Here is a 23445-nt window from a genome sequence, read left to right on the forward strand (position 1 = left end):
GTGGGAGAAGAGGTTGGGTTAGAGGGGATGGCGGCTCACTTCACTTGGACCTCTGGACCTAGACATGGGTAAGATACATACACAGTGTGTCTTCCTGTCCATCAGAACTACTGTTAATCTGCTGAGCTGGAGTCACATGACTGGAGAAACGGAGAATCAGGTGCCGATCTCTGCTCCCTGCAGGACAGTGATGACAGAGACAAGGCAACGGAATGGCAGCATGGCATTAGCCTGCAGTTCTGCAGTCAAACTTTTCTGTGTGTGTGTTTTTAAATTAGGCAGTACGTGACTGAGGTAACACAATGTGGCCGTATATTGCAACAACAACAATAATAATACTAAATCACAAAGGATAGTCTAATAGCTTTAAACCACGAAAGAAAAACAATTGAACTGACAACCAGCAGAAAAATCTAGAGTATCCCATGACTGCTTTAGTCTTTGCAATAAAAATAACCGCAAGGATCCTTTTTCTCAGAGCTACTTGCCATTATTCATTTTACCATTTTCATGGCAAACCTGTTGGCAAAATCCCTTCCAGATTTCTCTACAACTATGTATACTTTTGATAAGCATTATCTTAAAAACACTTGGTTGGTTAAAAGATTTGCGGAAAAGCCGGAAAATGCAGATTGCAGAGGAAGGAGTTGAAAGAGTCCTAGAATGCGTTGCATCCCCGGGGAGAAGTCGGTGCACCGGCTCACACCGTGCGGAGCTCGGGGTCCTACCTCCGCTTCGCTCTGTGCGGAGACGCCCTGGCGCATCACTATTCACAGGCGGGGTCACACCTTGTGCACGGATTTGTTGTTTTAAACTGCTCTTAAAACTAAACAAGATTTTGTGAACATCTTTCCATGTCACTATTTCTACATCCAGATTTAAATCAACTTTAATTGGACAGAACTTTGGAAACAAGTTTTTTTAAAAAGTCTATCCTTTATCGCCATTAAGTTCCATAATTCTCATCTTTTATCTACCAGGTATTCAATCTTGTAGTCTTTATAGCCAGAGAAAGTTTTTACAGATTGAAAAATAAAACCTTTTTAGCTTGCATATAATTTCTGCAAGTTGTTTGTTTTAAATTTGTCAGTTGGTCATACTTTACTTGCTTAATAGAACCATTAGAATTTAAAACAAGATATAAAATCTCCATATTTATACCTACCTATACTTTGATATCATCATAACAGTATAAAATATCCTCCATGGAATTGATTGCTTAAGCAATTCCCTAATATTGGATCAAGAAAGTCCATGGTGAGGACAATGGGTTTTTTATTTCTCTCTGACCGAACTCATGTGTCTTAAGGAGGGTAATGGAAAATACTCCTTCATTCTTTTATGAAACATTTATTCTCTACTCTGTGCCAGACATTGCACTCTGGGCTTGGAGTACAAAGAGAGAAAGGGCATCTCTGTGCCCTTGAGGTGACCCTTGTCGTAGGCAGAAGATAAATAATATAAACAGATAATTTTAATAATTGCTCTTGATGTTGGAAATATATGTCCCTTCTAACTTACTTTAACATTGTATAAACCAATAAGCTAGAGAATATTGTTGTTGTCGTCCCAGAGAATATTGTTGTTGTCATCGTTTCTTTGTGTGGGAATAATTTTATTTCCACAAAGGAGAGAAATTAAAAGAACGATAGAACCCTTTGGGTCATTTTGTTTTTCGTTTGGTCTAAGAAAAAAAAAGAAGGACCTTTCTATTTCGATGGGGAAGAAAGCGCTGTTTTCTACGCACATGGAAGGGCAGGTTCTCTGCACAGCCATTGACCTGCTTCTGGCTGTGGCCTTGTTTTCAAGACGTTGGGAGGGGACTTAGGATTAGACTTTGGCTTTGATGCCATCCAGCCTTTTGAAGCCCTCACAGTATTTATCTGTTATCCTCATCAACGCCGTGGGTCAGCAGGGGCGCTAAACAGACCGTGTGACCTCTAACAGAGTCCTCTGAATGTCCACCCCTCTTCTCTCCTGGCTCTCTTTCTGTGGTGGCGATGGCGCTGTTAGGTTGGTGCAGAGAGCACCGTTGACATCCTTGATTGTCCTCTGACTGTAAGTCCCCGTGTCCCCGTTGTCGGCACTCAGCGACCCTGCCCCCCTGCCTGCGCCCCCGTACTTCCTCCCCGCCTTCTGGGTCCTTTGCTTTCTGCAAGTTGATTTTAACCTCAGTCAAATCCATGGTTGTGTTTTTGAATCGTAGTTGACTTTCTTCTCTACTCAGTAAAAGTAGCAACACGAAAAATGCAACCCGCCCCCCCCCCTCGCATTCAAGTGTCTTCCTGAATATGAGCAGTATTTTTATTTTTGAATGTTTGCAACAAGATTGTAGTCAACTATTTAATTTCCCCTTAGCATCCATTTGTCAACATCTGGAAAGGGCATCTGGGAATCATTTCCTTTAATAAAGTCACCCGCAAATCCTGTGTGCCAGTTGGGCAGGCCACAGCCCCAGCACCGTGTGCAGAAGCGAGGGCTGGCCGTGGCGGGCGGACTCCGCAGCTGAGCGTTTGCCCAGATGTCTGCCCTCTGCTCCATCTCCAGCCACTCCGTTCACTTTAACCAACGACTTTCCAGTCCTGGAGTACGTACTAAGTGCTCTTTGGTTTTGCACAGACTGGAATGAAATGTAAAAGACTTAGATCTTTAAAGCGATGCTTCTCTACTGTTGCTCCTCATGGTGCAGGTGCGTGTGGCCCGGTCAGAGCGCTCTGCACGCCTATGGGGCAGAAGTGATGGCCTTCCCAAGGACAGCCACTGCTGTCACCAGAGCGCCTGAATTCTTTGTATTCAGCATTCCCTTTTCCTGGAAGGAAGAAATGCCTTAAAAAAAAAAAATTCAGGGTGCCAGATTTCCTTTCTTCGCTTTTGGGCATGGCTTTGTTTTCTAAACAGAACATTCAAAAAATAACTGGAATACCACCGCCTATTGGAATCCATTCTTTCGCAACAAATACTGCTGATATCGGGTGAGGAAGCACACCCCAGGATCAACTCATTTTGGACTGTGCTGAAATGGATCTTTCTAACTTTAGCTTTCGTGGGGGGGTGTTTTCCTTCCACAGGAGATGGCGAATATTTTGGCTCAGAAGCAGCTGCGCTCCATCATTTTAACAGTGAGTACCTGTGCTGGGTCCGCTTGGCTGGGGAGGCACGGATGGTGCATTTACTTCTCTCCTCTTTTGAGGGTGGTTCGCGGTTTGTTCTGGGACTTGCTTCTGTGGCGAGGCAGCAGGACCAGGGAGCAGGAGACGGTGCACTTTGGAAATGGAACAAGCTTGCCCACAGCATGGCTCCCTCTGCTGGGAGGGAGGGGCCCTGACACTGCTCTAGAGGGAAGGACCTTCCTGCAGGAAGGGGTGGGCATCTCTCAGTGGGGCAGGTTTATTATACGCTCCATGGCTTTAGCTTTGCTAAAACTATAAGGAAATTGGGGCTCCGTGACTTAAAATGTCTACAAGTTTGAGCTTATACTGTTTTTAATGAGGGAGCTAGCTGGAAACATATCAGACCCTGGGAGCAGTCCTGACATTTCGCCATCATTTTCCCGGGCCCCTATGCAAGAGAAAGGAAAGACGTGTGTGGAAACCACGCAGTGCAAACGTGACCGGGAACCTTGGTGGCAAAGAGGCCCTACGTGTTAGATTGTGAATGTTTGACAATAAACCAAATTGCAAGCTTTCCTGAGGCCTGATCTGCAACTCGACTTTTAACTGAAGGCTGAAAGAAGCACGTGTGGTTGATTCCAAGGAGGAGTTCTGCAAGCTTGTGCGTACACACACACACACACACACGCATGCACATTCCAATACAGTGAAGACATTAAAAATTAAAAACCTTCCGAGGGCAAACAAAATAAATATTCTAGAACCCCACGCCCACAGTAATAACTATAATTTGTCATCAGGTTTGATTTTAAATATCCTGGCTGTCTAGGATGAAGAGAAACATATGAGTGTAATTTTCATTGTTTGACCAAAGCGGTACCCCAGTTCTTGAGGGATGACATGTTTCCCCCCGGAACTGGACTCTGACTGGCATGGATTCTAGATTCCAGAAGGTTTAGCAGACACTGCGGAAGGCTCCTACTCCGGTTCTTTTTCATCCCGGCTCTCAGTGCAAGTGGCGGCTGTAACACTGATGCATCGTTCAGGGACGGTGTTTGCGCAGGGAGGCGCCTGGGACAGGAAGGGCTGAAGCGTGGGATGAAGGTCTCAGCCTGAGGCTGATGTCACCGTGGGGGGCAGGTGGAGTGACTCTGGCCCCCGTGTTTCAAAGATGGGTTAACTTCAGTGGGACTTCTCCCGTGAGGCTTTGACAGCTGAAGTGTCCAGTTTCGTGTTCTCTGGGAAGAACTTGGGATGAAGACACTTTTGAGCTGCTACTAGAATAGATATCCATGTACTGCAGCTCCTGTTCACTTTGTCTTTTATTTCCGTTGCAATTGGCATTTGACGTTATTTGGTATTAGTTTCAGGTGTCTAGCATAACGGTCAGACAATCGTACGTTTTCCAGTGTGGCCCCCCAACGTTTCCAGTACCCACCTGGCACCCTACACAGTTATTACAACATGACTGACCAGGTTCCCTGTGCTGTGCATTGCAGCCCGTGACTGTTCCGTGGGAGCCGATGTGTGCTTCTCACTCCCTTCACCCTTTTCACCCAGACCCCCCCAAAGCCCCCCCACAACCATCAGTCTGTTCTCTGTATCTGTGAGTCTGTTTCCGTTCGTTTGTTCGTTTATTTCGTTCACTAGATTCCATATATGTGAGGTCACACGGCACTTACCCTTCTCCGTCTGATTCACTCAGCACCGCAGCCCCTAGGCCCATCCGTGCCGCAGCAGGTGGTGAGGTCCGGCCACCTTCTCACACCATTTACAGAACACACGCAGAACGGATCCAAGACCTAAATGTCGGCCCCACAGGCCTTGGCTACCGGATGTGTGCTGTGCACGGGCCCTCTGCTCTGGAGGCTAACGGCTGTGGCGATAGTCCAGCCTCTCATCCCACCGCCCGGCTTCCCGCCCCTCAGCCTCCATAGGTCTGGGTCTGTGACTTCCTTCTATGCCTCCTCCTCCTCCCCCTTCGCAGGGTGTGGCGTTCAGGCGCACGCCAGGTTGGGGCGCCAGGAGAAAGCTCTCCGAGACAGCAGGCCTGGTTGGGTTTAGCATCTTCAACGTAACTGGTTTGAATGGTTGCTGCCCCGGGCAACCGGTCGGCCGTGTTTAAGGCACCACTGTGGTCCCAGCCAGAGTGGGGGTGCGTGAGGCCCCGGTGCTGGATCCCGTCTCAGACCCGCTTTGGGGAGGGAGACAAGGCCCCTCACCTCGGGCCTCTCCTTTCAGATGTGTCCCCTCCGGCTCTGTTCCCCAGAGGAAGCGCCGTTCATTCCACTTCTCGTTCAGTTGCTGCCAGGCCAGTGAGGTGCAGCTCGGGGACACCCTGACCGCACCGGGGGGCTCCCATGGTCCTCACAGTGCATTGACCACAGGTCTCATAGGTGCTTTGCTGGTGCGTGTTGCTTCTGGAACTTCTCCCCGTTTAGAGGGGGGCTCACCTGTCAGACAGCCGTGGGTGAGACGACAGCAGACGTGGGCACCGGCTGCCCCCTGTGCCCTGCCATAGCTACCCCATAGCCACCCTGTAGCCTCCCCACAGCGTAGCCTCCCCACAGCCTCCCCGTAGCCTCCCCACAGCCTCCCCACAACCACCCCATAGCCCTCCCATAGCCACCCCACAGCCCTCCCCAGTGCTGGGCCAGCGCTGTCCCCTCGGGCGCTCCTTCCTGGGCTCAGAGGCCATGTCACCAGGGCATCTCCAGTGCCCTCCACCTTCTGCTGTTCCCCGCACACAGTAGGTCTTTTCCTGGTTTCCGGCCTAAAGTAGGAACCTTACTGGGCCCCGGAAGAGAAAGGCGAGCTCCAAGTCGCCTGTCTCACGAGCTCTCTTCTGAAGCACAGCTCCCCCACCTGCATCCCCGGGGCCTCCAAAAGAAGGAGGATCTACTTGGCATAAGGATGGGCGTTAACTTCAGCTGTTTGCTTTTCCTTTTTTCCTTTTTTCAAAACTTTTCTCTGTGTACCATCTCCCCAGCACGTCATCCGCGCTCAGCGGGCCATCAACAACGAAATGGCCCACCAGCTGTATGTGCTGCAGGTGCTGACCTTCAACCTCCTGGAGGACAGGATGATGGCCAAGATGGACCCCCAGGACCAGGTGAGCGCTCCCCGGACAGCAGCGAGGGCACTGGAGGCGAGCGGCTGCCATTGGCGTCTTTCCTGGGCTACTCTGAAACCCGGGGATCTTAGATGATGAGATCATTGATTTCTATCATCTCGACTTGGGGAAATGGATTTCAAATGTAGGTGACTCTAGGATCAGAAAATAAAATGAACGGACTATTTCACGGCACATTGAATGCACGCAAATCCTTTCTTCACTGGATAAGAAATCTTGACATCACAGGGCCACTGACCTTGGCCCTTGGCCCCAGTACCCTCACTGGTGATCGCTTTGGTGAAGTCCCCGGACTAGGGGGCCACTTGGTTGCTCTGTGGGATGTGGTTCTGCAGGTTGAGGAAGCGATTTCCATTCTCCAGCGATCAGTCCAAAGGTGGGGCCCAGGTCAGACCTGGTTTCTGGGCTTGTGTGGTGTCGGTGGGCTGTTGGCTGTGATTCTCTCCAGGTCTCTGTCTGTCGAGCACGAAGGTGATGTCTGCAGCCGGGAGGCTCTGGGGGACGTTGGTGTGTGAGGGCAGAGTCGGGGGAGACAGCGGGGGGCCTGCTGCTGCACACCTTCAGCCTCAGCAGCGCTGCTCCCTGGAAAGGGGACGCCCCCGCCCGGCCCCGGAGGGCTTGATGGGCTGCAGATGTGCTGCACATGTGGCGTGTGTGACTGCCGGGCGCTTCCCGCGTGGCGCGAGACCCTGTGACTGGGGGTGACGGAGAGGCCACCTCGCACGCCCCAGACTTGTGGCCAGGCCAGCAGCCACCATCTGAGAGAGGAGACCGTCACTCGTACACGGAGTGAAGGAAGACAGTGCTGTTCCCAGGAGCAGCCCTCCCTGTTTGGGAAGCCCTCTTTTATTTATTTAAAATACGTTTTTTATGGTGGTAAAATATACAGAAAATCGATCGGTTTGACCATTTTTAAGGGCTTGTTTCCATGAGGGCACTTCTCAGTGGAGTTAGAGATTCCTCGTCATCTGAGGACTGTTCACACTGTGCCTCGCGCTGTGTGTCTCTGTCACCCCCGTTCTCCAGCCGGGCTGTCTCCAAGCCCAAGCCCTCCGTCCTAGTCGGGGCTCCTTTAGGAACTCCAAACAATGGATGCAAGTATTCCAAAATGACTTGGCCGTGAGGCTGGCCGTGGAGTAAAGCCAGGGCTGACCAGCAGAGCGAGTGACAGGACGAGAAGGAGCGTGCCGAGCCCAGCCTGACAACCCGAGACGCCTTTGATCTGTCTGGTTTTGTTTTTCTCCTTAACGCAGTGATTCATGCCTAACCCCGGGAAGCCGGGAGTGCGCGCCCTGCCGCACAGTGAAAGCCGCCCCCCTCCCCTCCTGTCTCCCTGTCCCCGCAGGCTCAGAGGGACATCATATTTGAACTTCGAAGAATCGCTTTTGATGTGGAGTCGGAGCCCAACGCCAGCAGTGGCAGCATGGAGAAGCGCAAGTCCATGTACACCCGGGACTATAAGAAACTTGGCTTCATCGTAAGTACGCCTGCCCAGCGGGGTCCCTCCTTCCAGCGCCGTGGGGCTGACCTCAGCTGCATAACTCATGTCTCTCCTCCAAGCGTGTGGTCCGCCTGCGCCTCGCGGAGTCGTTTTCACATTTTCCAGATGTTTAGCTGGTTTAAACAGGATCACATGAAAATCTCTGCTGGCCGCAGTGAAACGGAATAACTTGCACAAGTGTGACTAATACCGAGTTTGTTTATCCAGCTCTGATTAAGTGTAACCAAGAGGAGCGAGCCCGGAGGCCCTAGACTCCATTCAGGCTCCGCGAGATGCTTGAGGTTCTGTTTTGAATGAAGTGGGTGATGGCGACTGCGGGATGGATCCAGTCACTGGGTCAGAGATGGGGTTCCTTACGCGCATGGATTGCGTATCCACACTGAAGCGAGAGTCTCCTGAAATTCAAGCGGGAGGAAATGGACGCAACAGACGTTTCCCTGAAAGTTCTGTCTTGCTGCAGATCCGAATGAGATGTCTCTGGGCTCTTCTTTTCCTTCACTTTGCACATCAGGACACAGCTCGTCCTGAGCATAAATCTGTCTCGTTCTTGCCTTTACCACTGTCACGTTTCGGCATGAACTCGGGCTGAGTCAGCTCACATTCTGCCGATGGAAAGTTGGGTCTCCACCCTGGCTGGTTTGGCTCAGTGGTTAGAGCGTCGGCCTGCGGTCCAGAGAGACCCGGGTTCGGTTCCCGCTAAGGGCACGTACCTCGGTTGCAGTTTGTCCCCGGCCCTGGGTGGTCGTGCGGGTGGCAGCCACTCGATGTGTCTCTTTCACGTCGATGTTTCTCTCTCTCTCTCCCTCTCTCTCCCTCCCACTCTATCTGAACGAAAACTGGAAAAATGTCCTCGGGTGAGGATTAAAAAAAAAAGAAAGTTGGGTTTCCACTTTAACTTCCATCATGCATGACCCACAAAAATGAGATTTGTGCTTTAGTGATTATAAATCACCAGGCATTATTTTATCATTGCCAAGTCCTATTTCCTTGAATGCACACACACACATTAATGTTTACACACATGGCTATCACGCTTTGTGTGTCATCTGGGGAACCTTGTCTTTCATGGGAACTGTCACTGCTTTGCAGACGCATTCCCACATCTTGGTTTTCATTGCTGGGGAGTTTTTCATTAGTTGGCTGTACTACAGTTTATTTAACCAAGCCCTTTCCCTGAGTGTTTCAGTGCTTTGAAATTACCATCCAGTTTGTAATTAACATCTTCGCTGCCCATTAATTTACGCCCGTGATCACTATATCAGGACTAATTTGTGTAGCTGTCATTTGTAGGGTGTGTATTTATAAGGCTTTCAATATTACCAAATTGCTCTATTTTCCATCTTAACCAGCAGTGGATTAGAAATGATTATGTGTTTGAAACGCTCCAGTAATGTCTGTTAAATTAAAAAAAAAAAAGAAAAGAAACTAACAGCCTGAGTTATTGTTTTAATAGTGGCAGTCTTTGCAAGTCTCTTTTAATAAGAATACTTGTGAAATGTTGCATTCAGCTTTGCAACGCGCTCTGCAGACATGAGATATCATTTCTATTCCATCATAGTCGATGTTTTAACTATAACATTCCATTGTGTCTTTTAGTCGAATCTGTTTTTTGTGGGTTTTTTTTTCTTCCTATTTTATTTATTTATTTTTATGTAAGCAACCAGATTTATGACTGGTGGGCCGGGTGAGGGTTCCTGCGCTAGGTGCATGTCGATGCTCGCGGTGCATGGGTGGCCGGGCCCTGCTCTCACCTCACCGGACTGTTGGCAGAGCCCGTTTTCCAGGGATTTAGCCGAGGGAATGTGGGGGTGCTTACCTTCTACCTTACCCGCCCCCCATTCCTTCCACGTGCATTCTAAATGTTCCCAGTTATTCCCTTTTCTCTTCCGCCTTCAGCTACACCCCAGATTCCCGGTGCGTTGGAATCACGTAGAAAAATGCAGACTTCTAGCTCTTTCCACCTACTGCTTCCTGGCTCCAGGACTTCCGGTGTCTCTGCCCCAGATCCTAGTGGCTTTTGTTGGGGACAGTTGAATCCCAGAATGTACAGTGTCATTTCTCCTTCTGGCCATGTGTGTGATAGATGGAGAAAGAGGGCGGACACTTTGGGGGCCTCAGGTTATTACAGGTTCTCGGGTCATTACAGGTCTCTTCGAGGAGTCTTCGGAATGGGGGTGCAGGGAGGAAGCCCCTCCTTTTCATCGTCCCGCTCTGGCCGGGTGGGAAGTCACTGGAGGATTCCAGAGGCAAAGTCAGGGCAGCTCCCGGTGCCCTAACGTGGCTGCTCATTTCCCCACAATTTCGTGTTTCTGCGTCTCATTCCCAGCGGCCACCGTTCCGTTTCGTGAGTACTGGATGAAAAACAAGGTGTGCTGTTTTCCAAACCAAACGTCAAGTTGATGTACTTTTAAGGCGTTTACCACTTCTGTGGCCTCTTCTCTCAGGGCCTGAAAAGTGATTTTAGCAAAAGCAGAGACCTTGGGCAGAGAAGACGCGAAGGAGGATGTTGGTTTCCCGTACCTTCCCGTGGTTCTTTCTTCCGTTTCCCTTTTTAGTCCTTCCTCTGACACGTCTTCCAGCGACCTGTTCCATGAGAGAATTGAGAAATTGGAAAGATTGGTTAGTAATGATTTCAGCTTCCAGCAGCTCCGACAAGCAGAGGTTTTCCCCGTGAACACCCAGGGCCAAGCAGAAAGAGCCGAGCCGGGCGGGTGAAGGGAACCACGCGCTTCCTGCGCCACCTAGAGGCCACCGTGCAAAAGCGCTGAGAGCCGGCGAGTTCACCCAGGGTCAGCCCACCAAGGCCCTGGGCGGACTGGTCCTGGTGCAGGACTCTGCGCCTTCGGAACAGGACTGCTTCACAGGGATGACTCGCCTGGTCACTTCACCGAGCGCTTTCCTGTGGGCTCCTCCGGGGGCAGTCTGAAATGTGGGTAATCGTTTGGCTCTCTTTGAAGAAAAGTTCAATTCATAAGATGAAGATCGCTGTTTCTCACTTGACGTCTCCCCAGTGGGCAGCACGAAGTGTTAAATGACACGGTTTGGGAGTTGAGTGGGCCCAGATTTTAATTCTCTTTCCTACTAACAAACCATAGGCCAAAGGGCCAGTGAGTTAACCTTCAGTGTCAGCGTCCTGGCGGGTGAAATCGGGCAGGCAGGTTGCTGGAGGCCCCTGCAGTGCCAGGTGTCCGTGATGGGTACGGCCCGGAGTGGGGGATGCGCCTAGCAGATGGCATGCCCCTTCCTTGCTGATGGGAGGGCATGCATCATGGAGATCACAGGCAGCTTTCTAAGTTCTCCAAACTAGAAGAGGCTGTTGCTCCAACCAGGCAGGAACAGTTCGTTAAAGGATCATAAAGCACAACTCCGTGGAGAGGGCCGATGGGCCCCACCGCGCCCCAGGACAGCAGGGCTTTCTGATGAAACAGTTCCACAGCCTCAGCCGAAAGTGGCCAGAGGGCTGGTGTGGTCAGTCATGACACAGAAAGTGTCCAGAGGGCTGGTGTGGTCAGTCATGACACAGAAAGTGGCCAGAGGACTGGTGTGGTCAGTCATGACACAGAAAGTGTCCAGAGGGCTGGTGTGGTCAGTCATGACACAGAAAGTGTCCAGAGGGCTGGTGTGGTCAGTCATGACACAGAAAGTGGCCAGAGGGCTGGTATGGTCAGTCATGACACAGAAAGTGTCCAGAGGGCTGGTGTGGTCAGTCATGACACAGAAGGTGGCCAGAGGGCTGGTGTGGTCAGTCATGACACAGAAAGGCACCTGATTGTAGAACAAGTGGCTTACCCTCCAGAGATCTCTCCCTCAGTGACCCTGGAGTTTCAACACGGACCTGCCATTGTAGGTCCTGGTGGGAGGAGGGGCTAGTACTGCCTGGGACGTTAGCATTTGTAGTGGAACTCTAAGGAACTGTGCATGTATGTCTCAAGGTGATGATTTCATTTTGAAAACAGGAAATACCTACATATAAACTAGACCCTGTGAGTTGCAGTGACCGAGACCTGTTCAAAACAGCGTTTATGCTCTGTGAAGAGTCATCTTCCTGACCAGAGACCCTTCAGGATTTATGGTTCTTGATGTTGGATGGGATAACTTCTCTGCCTGTGGTCTTTGTCTTTGTCCAGTCTATTGGACAAACACTGAAAAGGCGATGTGTTTTCAGGCACACCTCGGAGATGTCGGGGGTTCAGTTCTAGACCCCGAAATAAAGCAAATATTGCAGTAAAGGGAGTCCCATGAAATTTTTGACTTCTCAGTGCTTACAAACGTCATGTTGACATGATACTATAGCCTGTTAAGTGTGCAATAGCATTATGTTGAACAAATATACATACTTTAAGTAAAAAATACTTTATTGCTAAAAAAAAAAAAAAAAGTTAACAATCTTCTGAGCCTTAGTGAGTCATAACCCTTTTTGGTGGTGGAGGGACTTGCCTCGGTGTTCATGGTGCCGAAGGCTAGGGTGGCTGTCACTCTCTTCAGTTAGGATGACAGTGAAGGTCGCCGCCATGGACTCTTGCGTCCATGAAGATCTCCCTGTAACATGCGATGCTGTTTGACAGCATTTTGCCCACAATAGAACTTCTTTCAAAACTGAATCAATCCTCCCAAACCCTGCCATTGCTTTAGCAACTAAATTTACATAAGACTCTAAATCCTTTGTTGTCCTTTCAACAGTCTTCACAGTGTCTTCACCAGGAGTAGATTCCATCACAGGAAACGGCTTTCTTTGCTCCTCCATAAGGAGCAACTCCCCATCCATTCAAGTTCTGTCACGAGATAGCAGCAATTCAGTCCCACCTTTGGACTCCACTTCTAATTCTAGTTCTCCTGCTGTTTCCACATCTGCAGTTACTTCCTCCACTGATGTCTTGACCCCTCAAAGTCATGCCTGAGGGCCAGAATCATCTTCTTCCAAACTCCTGCTGATGTTGGTATTTTGACCTCTTCCCATAGATTCAAGTGTTCTTGATGGCATCTGGAACGGTGAATCCTTCCCAGAAGGTTTTCAGTTTACTTTGCCCAGATCCATCCAAGGAGTCTCTATCTACAGCAGCTGTAGCCTTACGAAAGTATTTCTTGAATAAGACTTGAAAGTCAGTATTACTCCTTGATCCTTGGGCTGCAGAAGGGACGTCGTGTTAGCAGGCATGAAAACAGCATTGATCTCATTGTACGTCTCCATCAGAGCTCTACGGTGGTCAGGTGCATTATCCATGAGCAGTAATATTTTGAAAGGAATCTTTTTACTTGAGCACTAAGTCTCCACAGTGAGCTTAAAACATTGAGTACATGTTGCAAACAGACGTGCTGTCGTCCAGGCTTTGCTGTTCCACTTACAGAGCACAGGCAGAGTGGATTTAGTGTATTCTTAAGGGCCCTGGGACTTCCAGGTGGTAAATGAGCACTGGTTCGACTTAAAGTCACAGCTGCACCAGCCCCTCACAGGAGAGTCAGCCTGTCCTTTGAAGCTTTGAAGCCAGGCGCTGACTTCTCCTCTCTGGCTATGGAAGTCCTCGCTAGCATCTTCTTCCAAGAGATGCTGTTTTTCCCACACCGAAACCCCGTTGTTGAGTGTGGTCACCTTCGTCAGTTACCTGGCGGGGTATCTGGGTGACGTGCTGCAGCTGCTACGTCAGCACCTGCTGCCTCACCTCACTTGGAGGTTAGGGAGACGGCTCCTTTCCTTGCACCTCCTGGACCTGCCTCGGCCAGCTTCCGACTTTCCTTCTGCAGCCTCTCTCTAAGGAGCTAGCTGACCCCGGGAAGGCCAGGCCCCTGAAGTCAGCAAGGACCCAGGACAGCAAAGCACCAGAAAATACCAAAAAAAAAAAAAGTTTTTAGAAATGATTAGTACAGATTTATGTTCATATTTTTAGAGGATTTCTCTACCTTCTTGGGTGATAGGAGATAATTATGCACAGTTACATAGTATAATTACACATAATTACAAATGCAGTGCTTGGTGCCATTTATATATATGTTTTTCTGAAATGCAGATGGCAGGGAATGACGTGAGATGCTTATTTATAAAATCGTTTCCTCCATCTCCGTCCCTGTCCCTGTCCCCATACCACAGAAGGAAGCATCTTAGTCAACATGCTGCTCCATTTCAACAGTGAGAATGTGGCACGGGCTGGAGCTTGGGCTCTGGGAGGAGTTGCCCGGGGTTAACCCCTGACTCTCCCACTCACGGCTGAGTGACTTGGGCCGGTTACTTCCCATTTTCACGTCTCAGGTCTCCCACCTTTAACCTGGGGCAGAAGGGTTCTCTCCGCCAGCAGGTCTGTGTGCGGATTGAGTGAGTAGCTCCTCGCAGACCATTCAGAACCGCGCCTGGCACGTGGGGAGCAGACTGTGAAGGTAGATGCTACTAAGATGATGGGACACTTGCCATTAACAGTATTCGTGGAACGCGGCCCCGCGCCCCACGACACCGTGACGGACAGTGATGGACAGTGATGGGAACTCAGAGCCGTAAGTGGTCCCAGGAGGACAGTCACAAAACATATGTTCAAAGAAACCCTTAAAGATGAAAGAAAACGTGTGCTTGGGAAACTGCAAATAGTGAGTCACAGCCCATGTGGATGGGGCGAGGGGGGACCTGGCTGGGAGTGATGACTGAGGGCAGATTAGAACGAATCCTACATTCAGAGGAGTTTGATATGCAATCAGTCCTCATTACTCATGGAGTCCATATGTGCAGCCACACCTGCTCACTAAAATTCACTGGTAACCCCCACGTCGCCGTCACGGTGCTGTCGCAGGCATCCGCAGACACGCCCGGGGGGCGAATGACCTGCGTTGCCTGACGGGCGCCCGAGGCCGAACAAGAAGACACCCTGCCCGCTTGTCTCGGCTCTCATGCCGTCAACAGTGTCTGTCTCACAGCCCAGCCGGGGCCACGCTGTGTGACAGTTTGTGCTTTGTGGCGGCGATGTTGCTGTTGGTCCCCAAGCCCAGCGCTGGAGCCCGGCCTGTCCCGCGCCCTCGGGCTGTGCTGTGTCTCATGGGAAATGTGTGCTAGGTGAGCCGAGGTCAGGTGAGTCATAGCGCCCTTGCTGCGGGGTCAGTGCCAGTGGACCAACAGCATCTGTTAAACAAGCGCCGTTACATAGAGACGCACGTAAAACGAGGCTGTGTACTGACAGCTGGTGAAAACCTGTGCCCGGAGGCTCAGAGGTGAGCGGTGGGGAAGACAACCCCAGGCTGTCCTGGCCCCATGTCCTGTCTGTGACAAGTGGGGAGGAGAAAGCCACCCAGCCCTGGCTCCCAGGCACGTGGGACGTTAGGGACCATCCCAACCATGTGGCATTGCTCAGGACAGTCACCGGGGGAGTTTAGGATCCACGGTGACAACTGTGCCCAAATGCCATGCCCCTGACACGTGGAGAATTTTCATCCTGCAACCATTCTACCCAGAAGAGAACTCAGCCTGTAGTGGGTGTGGCTTACAGTTCTCACAGTTCCTAGCAGAACCTTCTCATAAGGTTTTGTCGGTCCCTTAAAGTCCCAGGACAGCATTAGTGAGAATCTAGAATCTGCGTGTGTGAATCGCAGAGAGTAAATGATGACATTTCCCTACCTGTCATGGTGACCCCCACCCCTCACCCCTTCACAACAAGGCGTTTCTGGAAACAGAGTCAAGCGGATTTCTGTGAGGTAAATCACTTTTCCCCGTATGAATGGCTTAATCATTGGGATAGTATTCCGAATCAAGCACTTTGCTTTCAAGTAGTTAAAATATGACCCATACACAGTAGGCCACAAAAGCAAAAGGGCACCTAACATTTTTTAAAATTGGCATTCACTGCAGTTCTCTGACTTCTAGCCACACAACTGATGGAGTCCCCGTGGGCTGGGTGCTCGGCCAGGAAGCTCTGGCCAGGCGCCACCCGTCCACCCAGCCCCAGCTCTTCTTTGCCACCCTCGGGACCCTCGGGCCGTTAGGTGAGGGGGTTCGCAGTGACTGAGACCCCTGCACAGTTCAGTTCAGATGAGCTCATGGGCCTGTTCCCTGGAACCGGATCGGCTCTTTTCGGCCTCGTTTTTGCTGTTCTGTGGTCCAGTCTGACCAGGCGCCCCCTCCCCCACCTGAAATACAAAGCTCCAGTCCCAATCACTTCTGGTGTTGCCCCGTCCAGGTGCAAACTAGTGGGGAAATCCATCATTAGTGAAGCCGGAGCAGAATCAGCCACCAGATGGCGCAAAACCACAGCCACTGACTTGCAATCAGACCAGCTGAGCTCAGAGGACTGGCCAGGGTGACACCCAGTTACCTCACAGTCATGCTGACCAGCCAGCAGAGTGAGTTGTAGGAACAAGAGAGGGGCCTTAGGAGCCCTGCAGGGGTCTCTGTGGCCATCATCCAGGCCCCACAGGGGCTGGCAGCATCTAGAATGACCAGGAGGCCTCCCTGTTGAGATTTGCCTGCTGTTCCTGGCTGACGAACCTTTATCTAGTCCCCACATCGCCTGACTCGTTCCCAATTATTTTTCCTTAAGCTGTCCTGGAAGTCTTTTATGAGGGGCATACTCTATACATCTAGCATTTTCTTCTGCCTTAACATGGAAACGCAGGAAAGAATGCACTGGAACAGAGAAATCCAAACACATAACATGTTTGAGGGGGTTACCTCATGCATAATGACAGCGAGTGACTGCAGTAACCTGGCGGGAAGGCGTGGTGGAGTCTAGGGGAACCAGCATTGTCGGGGTGTGGTACACAGCCATGTGGGGAAGTCTGCGCTGATTCTTGACACGTATTTCCCAGGCAAGTTGAATCTTTTAGAGTCATGTTCAACCCTGGCCAGTTTGGCTCAGCGGTTAGAGCGTCCGCCTGCGGACCAGAGAGACCCAGGTTTGGTTCCCACTAAGGGCACGTACCTCGGTTGCAGTTTGTCCCCGACCCTGGTTTGTTTCTCTCTCTCTCTTCCCCCTCTCTCCCTCCCACTCTATCTGAAGATAAATGTGGTTTTGTGTTTTGTTTTTTTTTTTAATGAAAAGAAAAAGAAAAAAAAACAACAACAAAATAGAATCATGTTCAACTTTTTGTTCTCTAAGTAGTTGCTTCTGGAGCTCTGTGTTCAGAGGTGTCCTCCAGACTTGCGTCTTGATTGGGGGTGGGGTAGGCTTGGGGCGCAGCGAAGGAGGGGACACGGTGCGAGGCCAGTGGCAGCTGAAGCAGAGACTCGCAGGCTGTGTGTGGTTCACTTCCTCCCTGGCAGGTGGGCGCCCCGTCTTTCAGATGGCTCCGTCCACACTGTGCTGTGCGGGCACGTCCGGGGTGGGCTCCGCAGTGTCCTCTGGGGGTTTCAGTTCAGCGATACAGGGCACGGCTTCCATGCACTGTCTTCCTATTTGGTCTTAAGTGCGGAGACCCTAACTTCATCAACGTTGTAGCCACACATGCAGGAAAGGGAAGGTTAGCTTTGGAAAGACCCTTGGTAGAACCCGAGACGACCAGATGTCAGACGACCAGATGACGGTTTGTTCTCCATCACTGACCCGAGCAGAGAGTTCACCCGGACAGAGTTCTGCATGGTGGATTCTTCACATGGTACCCGAGGCCTCGTGGGGATGTCTGTGGCTCAGGTTAGGGTCATGGCACTTCCCAGTGACACAGACACGTCGGAAGTCCCGCGCAGGATACTAGCAGACCTCTGCCCTGACCTTGCTTTGCTGTTTGGCCGGAGTGGAAAAGATTGCCCATGTCAGTCCAGTGTGGCTCCAGGGCCTGTGTGTTGCAGCCATTTCATGAGGTCAGTGACTTTGCATATGTGACATGCTGTTTCCCTTCTCCCTACCCTAGTGGGGAGTTGGGGGGGCACGGAGGGGTCCTGAGAATGGGGATCCTCTTATCCCAGAGTCAGCCCACGGACAGCCAGCTTTGACCTGCTGTGGGCGCCACCTGGAGATGGTGAGAAACACATCTGTTCGTCCTCCCCCACCAGGAACATGTGAGTAATGGTGCTTCTGAAATGTTTCATTATTTTTAAAGAAAATATGCTAAAGGAAACCTTTAGCAACAAATTCATTGCCGTGATAATATTTGAGCTTTGTTCTCCTCTTGCCTTTGCTACTGTTATGAATTTTAGCTCTCAGCACAAGTTCTCAGGGATAACCAAGAAAACTGAGGAGACAGGTTCCCCAATCCCCGCCCCCCCCCCCTTTCCTGTTCAGCGTCTGTTGTTTCCCTGAGGTTCCTTCAGCTCCTGTTGGAGCTGAGTTTGTGTTCTGGCCACGAGGGGGCGCTCCTAACAAAGGCCTGTGTGGGAGTTACCTTCCTGGCGAGGGAGCTGCTCAGGGTGGTGGAGAAGGCGCAGTGTTAGTGGGGTAATTTTAAATAAGGTTCAAAAGAACCGCGTCCCAGCTAAAGTCCTCCACCTCCCATTTTTGTCTTAAAACCTATAAAACTTTGTGATAAAACATGGCTGTGGCCCCCAGTGGCTCAGTGGGTTGTAGCGTCTTCCTGTACACCAAAAGGTTGCGGGTTCTATTCCCAGTCCGGGCACATGCTGAGATTGTGGGTTCAGTCCCTGGTAGGGACAGGCATGGGAGGCAGCTCGCTCGCTCGCTCTCTCTCTCTCTCTCTCTCTCCACACTCTCCCTTAAAAAAAAAAAGTCAATAAAAAAAAAAATCATGTCCTCACGTGAGGCTCAGAAAACAAACGTGGCTGTGGCAGAAGGAGGCACAGTGCACAGCGTGAACCGTCACCCTCTCAGCGTGCTGTCACACTTCCTGGCTCCGTCTTTGTACTGGAACTCTGGAGCCGAAGGCACCCTCCAGCAGGTGCAGGGGTGACGGACGCACGGGGACTCGGGCTTTGTAACATGGAAACAGGCCGCTTCTCTGAGACTCACGTCGCCCAGCTTAGATGAGCACGCCTGGGGGGCGAGACGGCCGGTTCTGAGCCAGCCCGGGTGCGTGTGCCGTGGACAGTTCCCCTGACCCTGCTCCACCCCAGTGTCTTCACTGAGAAGACGGTATAGAGCCCACCCACGCTCGCTGTGGACACAATGGGTCAACAGACGTCAAGTTCTTAGAAGCCTGCCTGGCACTGGGGAAGTGTTGCTACATTCTACTGTTGCCGTTACCATTTGGATCTGATGTTGTAATGAGTTTGGGGTCCGCATTTCCCCCCCAGCGTCCACTGGACCCTAACCGGCTGGGTCAGAGAGTAGAAATGCGTGGTCTCGTGTCTGGGGCTAATCCTGAGGGGCGGCATGTGCCAGAGTGCATGGCTTCTAGGGACCGGGGCGCTTAGCGGGCAGGACTTGTAGCCCTCACAGAGCCGTGGTGAGGAAGTGTGGCTCTCTGTCCTCTGCCTTTTCGTCTCTGGGGCCAGCACGCAGGCCCGTCCCTAGGCCAGTCCTTCGGGCCCTGCCTGCCCTTGGCCTCTGCTCCCGTGAGAAGTTTCAAAAGGGACGGGGCTCACAGCCAGAGGGCGCTCAGTGCTGGCTCTTCTGGGCAGGAGGCTGCAGGGGACCCGGTACAGGGACCCAGGACACAGTCACCTGCAGTCGACAGCCATTAACCAGCCCCAGTGAAGTGAGCCTGCCTTCTATTCTCCTCTTTCCTGAGACTTTTCTTTTCCTTTTTTTCCAAAGGGTCACCCTTTGGCAACGCGACACGTAGCTCCGAGTCTGGTGAGACGTGACCTCGGGAGAGGAGGGGTCTGCGCGCCCCGGACCTGTCTCCCGTCTGGGAGGGTGGTCGGTGCGCTGGCTGCGTGGCGCGGATTCTAATTTGGGCATGGCATTTTGTCTGTGTGGGAAGGCTGTCAAACCTTCCCGGGGAGGGACAGGGACAGCTTGAGATGAGCTAGTTATGTAAGCACTGTCCTGACAGGGGCCTCCTGGCCCCCTCAGCAGGAGGAGGGAGGAGCAGTTCTCCGTGGGCGTGTGCAGCCCACCTACAACTTCCCAGTGGGAGGGATGCCGCTCCTGGGATGGCTTTGGAGACCACCTAGTTAGAAGGTCAAGGGGTATTTATTAACCCTCTGTGCTTTCTAGTGTTCTTGGCCCTCTTTTGCAAATGCTTACCAAACGGATTAATTAGCCTGCTCAGAACCTCTGGTGTGTAGGTCTCCATTGGGGTTTCCACGGGTCTTACTTCAGTAGGGAAACAGCCGCCCCTACCTGCAGCGGGGGCTCCTCCGACGGGCCAGCTGCCGCCGTGCAGTGCCTCCGTTCGCCTCCAGGGGGCACAGCCGGTCAGTCCCCTAGAGATGAAGAGCGCGGGCCTTTCAGCTCTGCGGCCCGGCCGGTCTAGGAAGGACCAGGAGACTCGTGCAGGCTCAAGGCTCCTTCTTGAGTTGCTCGGGGGAGGTGCCGATGAGTGGGAGCGAGGTGACCTAGATGCACAGCCTCTCTTTTCCTGGACTCCAGACCCCTGAGGGGTGTGCAAGCCTGGGACACCCTCCCTCTGCCGTGGCATTTTGCTGGGGTGGAGCAGCCCCCCAAAGGCTGTCTCACCAGGGCCGTTTCACTCTCAGATGACACCACCATGAATGAAGACCTCACACCAGCCCCCTGCTTGCTTCTCCTTAAGGGGTCGGCCCGGGCTGTGGACTCTGCTGTTTCTCAAACTGAGCAGGGGCAGGGCACCTCCCCGTCGGGGGCAGAACACTGAGCAGGGCTTGTTCTCGAAAAGAGCGTCGCTTCTGCTTTCGGGAGGCCTGGGAAGGCCGCTCTCCGGGGCCACGGCGCCGGCGCTCACCCCATCCCCGCGCCCGCGCCCGCCTCCGCCTCGCCGGCCTCCCCGCTCTGTCCCTCTCGCTGTCGAAGGGCATACAGCCCTCTCCCTGAACCTACGCCTGAGCTCAGTGTCCCCGCGCGCGCTCCTGTGCTGTTTGCTCCTGCAGGTCCTTTGCCCTCGTCCCCGCCCTTCCCTCCTGATCTGCAGCCTCCTGCCCGGAGAGACGCCTCCCCCGGCCACACCGACGTCCACCTTGTTTCGCAGCCAGAGCAAAGCCACGAAGGGCCGCGCGCCACGTGCTTTGACCACGAGGTCCCGAAAGCCCACCCTCCTTACTGCGAGGGGACCCTGGCGTTGGCCGTCATCGGGGGCCTGTTGTTCAGGATCCTGGGGGCCTGTTGTTCAGGATCCTGGTCTCCGTCCGCGGTTGGTTGGGTCTGCTTCTCTGACCCCCCCTCCCCCCCCCACCCCCGTGTTTGTGAGAGGCACGCGCTTGGCTCTCTGAAGGGCTCCCCCGCGCGGCCGCGGCCGTCACTGCGAGCACTGGGGACCGGCGGGCAGAGCTGCAGGGTTTAGGGTGTTTGGACTCTTACCCCACCGTTTAACGGTATTTCTTTCTGCTGGTCCACTGACTTCATCTCTCCGGTGCAAACTCCCGAGAGGAGAGGACCCTGTGAAGGAGCAGAGCAAAGGCACAGGAGCCGCAGGGAGACCCCGTGTCCCCACCCGCCGCAGGCAAACAGCCTCCGCTCAGCGTCTCCTTTGCGCTCTTCCCACGAGTGCTGCGCTTTGCGCGGATGAGGCGGCGCCATCCAGTTCCCGTCCCTTCCCTGCGTCATCCGCGAACCCTGACCAAAGTCACGTGTCGTGGCCGCGTAGCATTTCTTTAAGTGATTGAACCATAATCTACTTAAACCCTCTCCTGAATACGTCAGGGTTTAAAAACCTATCACACACACAAAAAGACTCAGTGAACGTATTGTGCGTAACTGTTTGTCCCCGTTTAGGATTATTTCCTTAGCAGAGATTATTAGGCTCTTGTGTCAAAACATAAGGATATTTCGAAACTCTCATTTATACTTTTGTTTATTTGTACCTTCTATTTTAGAATTCTTCGCGCTCTCCATGAAGTGGGTATTATTCATATTGTTTCTAACTGCTTTATTTGAATTCTTGTGTGTTTTTTTAGTACTAACTATTCTCATTCTGGGAGCAGGACATGCTTATGCACAGAGTTCGGAACGATAGACAACCAAACCAAAATGATTTCGATAGAAGGCAGCCTTATTCCCCTGTATACATGAAATACTGTTTCGATATGGGTGCATATCTCTCCAGATATTTCCCAGTGATGTGTCGTGGACTGAACCGTGTTTCGAAGCTCCAACAGAAGCAGGTGGATTTGGGTGAATGTTTGAGTCAGTTTTGCCATATTTTTATGCTGCAGAAAGTCTGGTTTCCCAGGCTGCCTTTGGGTTGTTGCCTTTACTGGGCAATTCACAGGGACCTGTATCTATTGTTGTAATACTCATGTCTGGAGTCAGACCACCCAGGTAGCCACAGAGAGCATCCCCCAAGTCTGTCTCCCCACATCGTTGACCTCTAAACCACACCTACCGGGAGCAGGCTCGAGGCCACGAGCTGTAGACGCGCGGTCTGAACAGCAGCCCAGACAGTTTGCAGTTCAAGGCCAGACAGGAAAACCACCTGCTGAAACGAGAGCAACGACGCCGCGTGGAGGAAAACGATGGAACCCAGAACCTCCGTGACTTCTTCTTCGTGTCTAGAACGCAGCCCCTTCCCTAAAAGATGGAAATGAAGACGAAGTCCATCAGATTCAACTCCAAGGTGAACCAGGTGTGGGAACTAACGAGCGAGGTTGTTTTAAACGCACGTGGAAGCTGCTCACATGGGAAAAGGCACACCATGTTTTGTTTTTTAAAATTTTTTTTTAATGTGGTACGTGCCCCTAGTGGGACCCGAACCCAGGACTCTCTGGTCCACAGGTCAATGCTCAACCACTGAGCCAAACTGGCCAGGGCGGCAAACAGTGTTTTTAACAAATGAAGTCCTAGCAGGAAAAATTACAATCTTGGTAAAAAAATAAAAACAATAGGAAAGAATAAAGTGCAAATTCTAGAAATGAAAAATACAATTTCTGAAATTCCCAATACATAGCCTTTTGTAACTGTCATTATTATTATTGTTGTTGTTATTATTACATGTAAGAACAAAGGCGAGGCATTTTGCTCTCATTTTATTACACTCTGACTAGTGACATCGAAGCTAATAGGGGGTTCTCTCCATCTTTCCACCTTCGGAACCGCCTCCTCCTCGTCCCGGAGGGAGGAAAGCGCTCGGGGTGCAGGCAGACGGCACGCCCGGGGCTTCCCTGTCGTCTCCGCCAGTCTGTACCCTGTGCATCCTGACCGTCGTTTTCCACTGAGCCGTTCCAGTCAACTCCTTGTTAGCTCTGCCCTGATGGGCCCTGGATAATAAAGGGTCAGCTTCCAGGTCTTTCTCCTCTTTCTCTCATAGGAGTTGAATGAATGTGTCCTGAGTGAATGAAGACAGCTTTTGGGTCCCCCAGTCCCCATGGTCACCCCCAGCCCTTTTCTGGTGATTGTCATATCTTCATTGCAAATGCTTTAGGGCGAAATCTGTAAGCAATGGCACTAAGTTCTGAAACAGTATTATCTACTGAGCACACTGGCAGAATGTTGGCTATTTCCCTTTATCATCAGGCTTCACCTGTGTTCAATATGTCTAACGACTGTAGGAATGAAGGCGCCTCTCGCTATGAAGAGGCCTGTCCTCCCTCCCCCACCCTCCACACCGGTGTCGTGTCACCAGCTGCAGTTCCTTTATTCGTCCTTCTGGGCAGTTTCTGCGACGCCCACGTCGGAAACACCCGCTTCGTACATGGTGCCATAGCAGGGTGTCTCCACGCCGCTCCCCTGTCCCGCGTGCATCTCGATCGCTGCATTTTCAGTCTGGCT

The 23445-nt window shown here is 51.7% G+C and overlaps 1 protein-coding gene across 5 annotated transcripts in view; it reads left to right on the forward strand.

Moving 5' to 3' along the window:
- ELMO1 (engulfment and cell motility 1) overlaps positions 1–23445 on the forward strand; it is a 457757-nt gene that overhangs the window by 177298 nt on the left and 257014 nt on the right. For all 5 annotated transcript variants that reach the window (XM_036247227.1, XM_036247228.1, XM_036247226.1 and 2 more), the window contains 3 exons: positions 3069–3119; positions 6100–6222; positions 7589–7720. In XM_036247227.1, the coding sequence (XP_036103120.1) occupies positions 3069–3119; positions 6100–6222; positions 7589–7720 (306 nt within the window). The remainder of the gene's footprint in view (positions 1–3068; positions 3120–6099; positions 6223–7588; positions 7721–23445) is intronic.

The sequence above is a fragment of the Molossus molossus genome, unplaced genomic scaffold (assembly GCF_014108415.1).
Source record: "Molossus molossus isolate mMolMol1 unplaced genomic scaffold, mMolMol1.p scaffold_m16_p_7, whole genome shotgun sequence".
Taxonomy (NCBI): Eukaryota; Metazoa; Chordata; class Mammalia; order Chiroptera; family Molossidae; genus Molossus; species Molossus molossus.